General features: G+C 48.2%; 1 protein-coding gene across 2 annotated transcripts in view; it reads right to left on the bottom strand.

Moving 5' to 3' along the window:
- Positions 1-352: 352 nt before the first annotated feature.
- Positions 353-9,626, bottom strand: part of LMX1A (LIM homeobox transcription factor 1 alpha) — a 76,488-nt gene continuing 67,214 nt past the window's right edge. For both annotated transcript variants that reach the window (XM_081012273.1, XM_081012272.1), the window contains 5 exons: positions 8,851-9,020; positions 6,445-6,522; positions 4,105-4,174; positions 2,401-2,574; positions 353-1,170 (listed from right to left, as the gene is read on the bottom strand). In XM_081012273.1, the coding sequence (XP_080868399.1) occupies positions 1,010-1,170; positions 2,401-2,574; positions 4,105-4,174; positions 6,445-6,522; positions 8,851-9,020 (653 nt within the window). In that variant the 3' untranslated portion in view covers positions 353-1,009. The remainder of the gene's footprint in view (positions 1,171-2,400; positions 2,575-4,104; positions 4,175-6,444; positions 6,523-8,850; positions 9,021-9,626) is intronic.

Raw genomic sequence — 9,626 nt, 5'->3', positions numbered from 1 at the left:
CTTTGCAAACCAAATGTGATATTTTAGAAAACCCGGTTCTTTTGTTTCATAACTTAAGTGCATCGAGCAATTTCTTAAATATAGTTCACTCAGAAAATAAAGTTATTTTTTGCTGTGCAGAACATTTCTATCATTAGGGATAAACCTGATGCAATATTAGGTGCGCTTGTATCTTGCATATAAATGCACACGCCCTTACATGAACACACTCAAACACCTTGACACACATGCTTGCCAGGCACCAAATTGATAGCTATATGAACAAACCATGAACCTTCCCACCCCTCCATACATTTTTGGCAGTGTCAAAAATGCCTCCCATGTCAATTATTTTCTGTCACTCATTGCAAAATAATAATAATAATGTTCATTTATTAGTTTAAATTGCTCTCACTCTCACATGCCCAGATCTAACTGACTTCATTCTGATATCATCCTGTTCACTATGTGATTCTGATAAGGTGGGTTCACTTACGTGATTAATCCAGGAAGGAGAAAGAAATAGCAACCAAGGAAGAAATGATAGCAATGCAGAAATCGCAGAAGCCACCAGGATTGCCAAAAAGGATTGCAAAATGCACAAATTATTGAAAATTATCTAAGTTTTTCCCCCCCAGAAGGGTAGTCCACCCAAATGAGGAACTTCTGTTTCAGTCCCAAAGTGGGAAATATTGCTTGCCTATCTAGTCTAAGCCTAAAGTACTGCTTTTTGCAACTTGCCTTCAAGACAGCCTTAAATAAAACACGGGGGGGGGGGTAAGTTTTTGTCTTCTTTCATGCATTCCTTGACACTTCAAAATTTAAAACTCAGTTTCAAAAAGTCGTTCCATAAATGGGTTCGCGAAAGGAGAACGGAGTTTTGAATTCTTCCTTCACAAATGTTCCTGATTTCCGCTGAATTTTTCAAATGGGAAACGAAGCTAGCCATTTCAAAATCCTTTCCTCTCCTTCTCTCCAGGTGGCACCTGCAGTGAGCCCAGCCCTGGTCTGTTCAGAAGCCTCAAATGCCTCAAGATGTGAAGTAGGAGCTCTGCATGGAGTACAGGTGGTCAATGGGGTTCCCCACTCTGGACTGCAAGGGCCCGGGTTCCACAGTTGTTAAGAAACAGTCGCCCAGGTTGCTGAGGGAGGTGTCGTCACTGTCCATCTCACACAAAAGGTGCTCAGAACCTTCAGAACAGAGAGAAAGATTTGTTCCAGTCAGGCACAATCCACTCACACAACACTGAAATGAACAGGAGCTGCTCGGGTGCAGAGTCGGGCTCTTGCGCCATTCTTTTTAACGGCACTTACACGCGAGAACTTCTTTCATAAGTGCCCTCTAAATTTTGACTAAGCCACTCTCATGTGTTTGAGGTAGCTATACAGACATACAATAATAATAATTGGCAGCTCTCAATCGAGTGTTAAAAACAATACAGCATTAAATATTAAAAACTTCCCTAAACAGAACTGCCTTCAGATATCTTTTAAAGATAAGATAGCTGCTTATTTCCTTCACATCTGAAGGGAGGGCATTCCACAGGGCGGGCGCCACTACCAAAAAGGCCCTCTGTCTGGTCCCTGTAACCCCACTTCTTGCAATGAGGGAACTGCCAGAAGGCCCTCGGCGCTGGATCTCAGTGTCTGGGCTGAGCGATGGGGGTGGAGACGCTCCTTCAGGTATACAGGACCGAGGGCTTTAAAGGTCAGCACCAACACTTTGAATTATGCTCGGAAACTTACTGGGAGCCAATGAAGATCTCTCAGGACTGGTGTTATGTGGTCCCGGCAGCCACTCCCAGTCACCAGTCTAGCTGCCGCATTCTGGATTAATTGCAGTTTCCGGGTCACCTTCAAAGGTAGCCCTACGTAGAGCGTGTTGCAGTAGTCCAAGCGGGAGATAACTAGAACATGCACCACTCTGGTAAGACAGTCTGTGGGCAGGTAGGGTCTTAGCCTGCATACCAGGTGGAGCTGATAAACAGCTACCCTGGACACAGAATTGACCTGCGCCTCCATGGACAGCTGTGAGTCCAGAATGACTCCCAGGCTGCGCACCTGGTCCTTCAGTGGCACAGTTACCCCATTCAGGACCAGGGAGTCCCCCACACCTGCCCACCTCCTGTCCCCCCAAAACAGTACTTCTGTCTTGTCAGGATCCCTAGCTTAACAGGACCAGTGGTCAGGGATGATGGGAATTGTAGTCCCAAACATCTGGAGGGCCGGAGTTTGTCTATGCCTGATCTAGACGGAAACCAGACACATTTAAAATCTCAAGCTCCACTAGCTTAAGCCTGGAAGCCCAAACCCAGCACAAATATTGTCTTAGAGGGCTATGGACTCTTGACATCCTAAATTCACGTTGTGAAGGGGTTCCTCTTAGTCCGTCTGTACAATATGCAGGGTTTCTGTTCTTACCATAAGGGTGCATGTGGTCTCCTGGCATTTGTGGTGGAGTGAGCCCTTGCCGGAAGGGGTCTGAGCTGTAAACACTTTGATCAATGACTAATACTTGTTGTGGAGGTGGCTGCAAGGTGGTATAAGAGTTCATGATTCCTTCAAGGCCTGCGTTGTTGCCACTGTTTGTCTGAGCTGGAAGACAATGGCAAATAAAATGCACGAGTTCATAAGATCAGTCTCCCAATACCTTAATATTTCACTTATGTCAGCAAGACCTGGCTCTTATCTGTCTTCTATACTGGCGCCTTTTTTTCTTAATGAACTTTTTTCTTGAATTTCCAGTCCCAGGAGGTGTGAACTCTTTCCCAGCTCCCCTATTTTCAAAGCCATACCCGACCAACCCATATACGACTTCTCATTTTTTCAGTCTTGGAATAAATGAATTAAACCATCAGTCGACTCAAATATATGAGCTGCTTAAAGGGTCACAGACAGCCAGACCTACATATTATCAAGTTCATGAAAAATATAACTATAAGCTCCTTTGGAACTGGGATGCCAAGTTCACTGTAAGACAGGACTTCTGTGATGATAATGATGATGATGATGATATTTATACCCTGCTCATCTGGCTGGGTTTCCCCAGTCACTCTGGGCAGCTTACAGCACATAAAAAATTGTAAACGATTAGATATTGAAAACTTCCCTAAACAGGACTGCCTTCAGATGTCTTCTAAAAGTTAGATAGCTGTTTATTTCCTTGACATCTGATGGGTGCCACTACTGAGAAGGCCCTCTGTTGCACAGAATGGAAATCCCCCCCCCCCTGTTCAACCCCCTTCTCTCTGCTTTTTGTCTCACAGAGGGAAGTGTACACACTTTAAAGGGGGTGACTGAGATCAGGAAAAGAACACAGGAAGGGTTTCCCACCACTGCTTTCCCAATTCATGTCCCCTCACTGAAGAGAGAGAGAGAGAGAGAGAGAGAATATTCAGAAGACCCAGCCATGGATCTCCCAGTGCCTTGTTTTCATTGGCCCTTAATTCCTGTTCAGGGTGGGAGTTGAGTAGCATCATACAAAAGAGGGGCCGTTGTGCTAGAAGAGTGACCCAAGCGTGGAAAGAAGAGTTGAGATGGGAAGCATGTTCAGCCTTGTATAGTAAGGGGAAATTGGGAAGCAAAGCTAAGGACTGAAAAAGCTATGGAGATTACAGTGGAAAACCCATGACAATCTGAGGAGAGTTCCCAGGTAGGACATGGCAGCTGAGATGTCCTAGGAGCCAAGTGAATCATAACTTCTCCGTATCAATAAATTCCAGTTTTTCAAGGTAACACCCAAGAACTGAGTGTTGACAAAACCATGGGATAAGTCTAATCAATATTGTGGGGAGGACCATAGCTGTTCATGGCATGCTATTAAAGTCTCTGAGGAAATGAAATCTTGCCCATTGCAGAGGATTGGTTCACTGGCCGCCATATATTGTTGATGCCCTCCCTCATTCAGCGTGGCATATTCTGCCTTCTGGCTCAAGTAGGAAGCACCTGCATTTGAAAGGAGGGGAGCTAGGAAAGTATTTGGTCCTCCTGTCCAGCAACTCCTCGTGCCTCCATGGAAAGAGAATCTACTTTCCATTTTCAGAATCCTGGCTGTAGGTGGTGGAGTTTCAAGGAAAAGGGAACAGGCAGGTCCCGTGAAAGAAGGGGGTTAGGAGACAGGCTTACCAGAAGTGAGCCTCTGTGTTGTTTGCTGATCTTGCTGCTGCTGCTGCTGTCGTCTTGCTAATTTCTTCATCTGTTACAGAAAGGGAGGAAAGGTTAGAACAAGCCAATATCCCCTCCTCTTCTTTTCCTAAATGGTGGAAAAGCATTGACAGGGTTAGCAGAAGCACGATGCTGCCGTTACACTCTGATAGTTCTTAAGATGGGCATCTTAAGATGGGCTGAGAGAGAGCCCTGTCTGAGAAAGCCTCTTCCGCCCTAAGGAGGAGGTGGGGTTGCTTCACGGCCCCTCCACACGTGTGGTGGGTGGAGGCCAGCCCCTGCGCGATTGGGGGGATTCCCAGCCACGTCACCCCCTGGTTGGCCAATCGGCTGGTTCAGGGGGCGTGGCCTGCTCTATAAAGGCAGGACGCTGCCATGGATCTCCCTCTTTGCCGCTCGCCAGTTGTTCCTGCTTTTCCCACCCTCCCGCCCTATAAGGTTTCGTTCTTTGACCTTGCTATGGACCTTGGTTGGTCGCCATTGAGGGGCCTGGTAAGAACCAGCCACTTGGTTTTCAACTAAAAGGTAAAGGTAAAGGTAAAGGGACCCTTGACCATTAAGTCTCGCCATGGCCGACTCTGGGGTTGCGGCGCTCATCTCGCTTTACTGGCTGAGGGAGCCGGCGTACAGCTTCCGGGTCATGTGGCCAGCATGACTAAGCAGCTTCTGGTGAACCAGAGTAGTGCACGGAAATGCCGTTTACCTTCCTGCCGGAGCGGTACCTATTTATCTACTTGCACTTTGACGTGCTTTCAAACTGCTAGGTGGGCAGGAGCTGGGACCGAGCAACCAGAGCTCACCCTGTCACAGGGATTCAAACCGCCGACCTTCTGATTGCCAAGTCCTAGGCTCTGTGGTTTAACCCACAGTGCCACCCGCGTCCCCTACCTCGTAGTTTTCATCTACCTCGTAGCAAATCATTACAACTTTTCGGGTATTGGCGGTTAGGCTTTGGTATAGTTCTGTAGATGGAAGAGGGGAGGTAGCACCATCACCTGCCCCGCATATTGAAGGGTAGTCCGTTAAAGGTTTCTGGGGGGCGTGGCCCTGTCTGAAGCCTAGGAAGGTGAGGGCCTAAGGCACGCCCCCTAGCGGTGACCCTGGGGGGAGTTCCTAGTTGATGTGCATCAGCAAGACTCCCCCTATTGGTGGTTAACCCTTCCCGGACTTCGAGCGGACGGGCTGAAGTCGGATATACCGTATTTTTCACTTTATAGGATGCACTTTTTCCCCTCCAAAAATTAAGGGGAAATGATTGTGCTTCCTATGGAGTGAATGCAGGTTCCTTGGCTTCAGCGAAAGCAACATGAAGCCTCCAAAGCGCAGAGGGAGTGCTCCCTCCACGCTCCGGAGGCTACGCATTGCTTTCACTGAAGCCTGGAGAGCGAGAGCGGTCGGTGCGCACCGACCCCTCTCACTCTCCAGGCTTCAGGGATAGCCACCGGAAGCCTTGGGAGTGCAGAGCGAGGTCCCGCTGCGCTCCAAAGGCTTCGGGTGGCTATCCCTGAAGCCTTTGGAGCACAGCGGGAACTCGTGCTGCGCTCCAAAGGCTTCGGGGTTAGCTGCGCAAAGCCTCCGTCTCACTATTCTAGCTTCTGGGTTAGCTGCACAAAGCCTCCCCAGGGCAGCGGGGTGCCTTCATCCCGCTGCCCTCTGGAGGCTTCATGGGCTGTCCCAGAAGCCTCCGCAGGGCACGGGGATGAAGGCTTCCCATACCCTGTGGAGGCTTTGCACGAAGCTAGAACAGCTAGAGGGAGCGCTGCGCAGCTCCCAGCGGCTATCCCAGAAGTCAGAACAGCAAGAGGCTATCCCAGAAGCCAGATCCCTCTTGTTGTTCTGGCTTCTGGGGTTCAGATTTTTTCCCCTTGTTTCCTCTCCCCCCCCCCCAAACTAGGTGCGTCCTATCGTCTGGTGCGTCCTATAGAGCGAAAAATACAGTAGTCAGCTAGGACCAATTTCTAAGCCAATACTGCTCATCACCTGTAACCAATAAAGTTGTGGGCTTTTTTAGCCCATTAACCTTAATAATTGTGTCATGTGTCATTATTTCCACCGGGGGGGGGGGTCGGGAACTCACCACGCAACTTCTGCCAGCCTGTGCAGCTCAGTGTAACTATGTTAGATGGACCAATGGTCTGTAAGATAGCTTCCCAAATCCAAAAATGCAATCTGCAAATTGCCTATTCCTACTCCAAACTAGGACAACATTTTAAGTTTAGATAGATAGCCCTCCTATCTAAAAATGGATGAAAGGCCCCAGCATCATTATGTAGTAAGTGATTCAAGGAGAAATGTTGTTACCTTAGCTCTTTGATTCTGGAACCAGACCTGAACAACTCGGACACTCAGACCCGTCTCGGCCGCTAGCGTTTCCCTTACCTTCATGAAATGTCAGAACAGCAGACATGATTATTCGTTTAAAACAGAGGCAAAAGGATCAGCAAAATACTAAATGTGTAGGACTCTCAACACAAATTTCAACATTTTCATAAAGGGTTTTTTCATTTTTCGGCACAAAATCTCAGTGTTTGCAGTTGCTCCCTAGATTTCTCACCAAACTCCAAAACCATAAGAACTGGAAGTTTTTGGAGTTCAGCAGTTGGATTTCAAGCATGTGTCTCCAAACAGGGGAGCTGTGAAAACACGCAGAATACTGATCAGTGCGCATCAAAAGTGATCACAGGGATGAAGCAACTCCCTTAGGGGGGAAAGTTGTAGCATTTGGGCCTTTTTGGTTTAGAGCAAAGGATAGTAGCAGGTGACAGGATAGAAATTTTAAAAATTATGCATGGCATGGAAAAAGTGGGTGAAGAAAGGTTTTCCTTACTGTCTCATAACTCTGAATGTTGGAAGATGCAGGACAGTCAAAAGAAAGCACTTCTTTGCTCAGTGCATAAACTATGGAATTTTATCCCACAAGAGGTAGCAATGGACACCAACTTGGATGGCTTTAGAGAAATGGCTATTAGCTACAATGACTATTGTAGAGTATGCCTCTGAAGAGTAGTGGCTGGGGAAATGAAGTGGGCAAGGGCTTGGCACAGGCTCGTCACTGGCCATTGTGAGAACAGGGTGTAGGAATAGCTGGGCCTTTGGTTTGATCCAGCAGGGATCTTATGGTTTAATGTGGGATTATTATTTTTCTAAAGAACCCACAACTCTTTAGTTTTTCCCTGTAAAGGTAAAAAAGGTAAAGGACCCCTGGACAGTTAAGTCCAGTCAAAGGCGACTAGGGGGTTGCAGTGCTCATCTCGCTTTCAGGCCGAGGGAGCCAGCGTTTGCCAGCTTTCTGGGTCATGTAGCTAGCATGACTAAACCGCTTCTGGCGCAATGGGACACCGTGACAGAAACCAGAGCACACAGAAATGCCGTTTACCTTCCCGCCACAGCAGCACCTATTTATCTACTTGCACTGGTGTGCTTTTGAACTGCTAGGTTGGCAGGAGCAGGGACAGAGCAACAGGAGCTCACCCTGTCATGCGGTTTCGACTAGCAAGCCCAAGAGGCTCAGTGGTTTAGACCACAGCACCACCCACATCTTCTGAACAGTAGCTGCTGGGGAAATGAAGTGGGGGAGTGTGCTGTGCTGCTCAAATCCTGTTTGGGGCTTTCCACGGGCATGTGGGGTGTGAAACACAGAGCAGTCAAATACATCATTCCTAGAGTGGACATGTTTACACATGAAGAGGGATGTTTGTCCAGACAGTAGATAAACTTCCTGTTTTCTCCTGTGCTGGGACAAACTTCCTCTACATGTGACTAGAGTTGGGTATGACCTTACCTGTGCAGGTAACAAAATAGCACAGGGCAGGCAGCCATCTCTCTCTCTGACTCCATTCCTTGAAGAAGCAACAGCTCCTTAACCTGAGATGCTCTCTTGGCTGGAAGCCAAGAGAGGACAAAAGAACTATCTCCTTATGGGATAGATTCCAGGTGTATATATTTTGTAACTTAAGTCTGCCTTCTGGATTCCATTTGTGAACAGAATGTGTGAGTAAACACTTTTTATACTTTTATACAAGACTGTGTTGTGTTTATTCTTTTTAGGAGGGAATAAAAGGGGAATTACCAGGAAACTTATTTTTAGAGGTTTATGCAAGCTTGGAAAACCTATCAGCTGTGCAAGTTTAAAAGGGGAATGTTACTCTGCTAAATCATAGAACTAGTTAGGAAGGATATTATTAAACAATATATCCTCTCCTGCCTTCCTGAACATTCCCACAGGGCACCTCACTGGTCACTGTGAGAACAGAATGTGGGAATAGCTGGGCCTTTGGTTTGATCCAGCAGGGAATCTTTTTTCCAAACTAAACAACCCACAATTTTTGAGTTTTCCTAGCAGGTAAGGGGCTCTCAGGCTTAAGTAGGCTTAAGTAAGGCTACACAACTTGCAGTCCATCAGCATGTCATCTACATACAGTGGCTCACGCCTGGGTCATTAAATCTCTCTTGTCCTTTTGCTGACTGCTCAGGAGTGATGGTCAAGTGCCTGGGAAATCACAACACTTGTCTGTTGGGCTGCATTCTGTTTGGTGGACCACACGCCTGACTCTGTCTGCCACCAGCAGAGCACAATGTCCAGGAATTATTAAGACAGGAGTCACTCTACGGCCCTGGGATTTAACAACATCTTAGGCAGTGTAAACTGGCTACCTCTGGTGATTCCAGTGTTCATGGTGCCAGTTTCTTCTTATGATCAAACTGTACCTTCCTGCATGGTTTAGAAGACACTTCAAACGATGCCTTGAATGCCCGGCGCTGCTGGGTCGTCAAGATGGTCCGGGGTCGTTTTGGCCGCTTGTGGTCCTTGCTTTCCTCGGCTGTTTTCCCACTGCCATCTCCCATTTTGCACAGGCTCCCTTCATCATCACTTTTACCTTGAAAGATTGGGGAAGGGGATAAAATCCCACACAGTGTGATTCGCAAGCCAGCCTTTGCTTAAAACGAAATCACCCCAAATTGAGAAGCCGCATGGAAACAGCGGCGTAGCGTGGGTTGTCAGCACCCGGGGCAAGGCAAGTAATTTGCGCCCCCTAACCCCTAACCTGCCGCCGCTGCCAGCTTCTTCTTGCTGCTGCCTGGTCTGGTCTGGTGTGGTTCTCTCCCACGCTCAGCGCTGCGCTGGGCGGCCGCTGCACTGTCCCTCCCCCAGATAGTCCCTCACTCTCTCTCCGCACCGCACGCCTGGCACCCACCCCCTCCACAGTGGGCGGCGACCCAGCGGCTCGGATCGGATTCGCACAGCCAGCACTGCAGTGTGTGAGAGAGAGTGAGCCAGGTAGGGGCAGAGAGCTGCGAGTGCGAGCGCGTCCCCCCACGATGTTGCGCCCGGTGCGGCCGGCCCCCCTGCACCCCCACGCTACGCCACTGCATGGAAAAGCTCCATACTAACAGGAAGATGCTCAAAATTCCTTTCAGAATTTGCACACGTAGGGCTACAAAGCACTCAGAAGCATTTGGTAAGGAAAGGAAAGACAGTGGAG

The sequence above is a fragment of the Podarcis pityusensis genome (assembly GCF_964106645.2).
Source record: "Podarcis pityusensis genome assembly, chromosome: 6".
NCBI lineage: Eukaryota > Metazoa > Chordata > Lepidosauria > Squamata > Lacertidae > Podarcis > Podarcis pityusensis.
The sequence above is the reverse complement of the archived record's forward strand: the minus strand, read 5'-3'. Positions and strand labels throughout refer to the sequence as shown.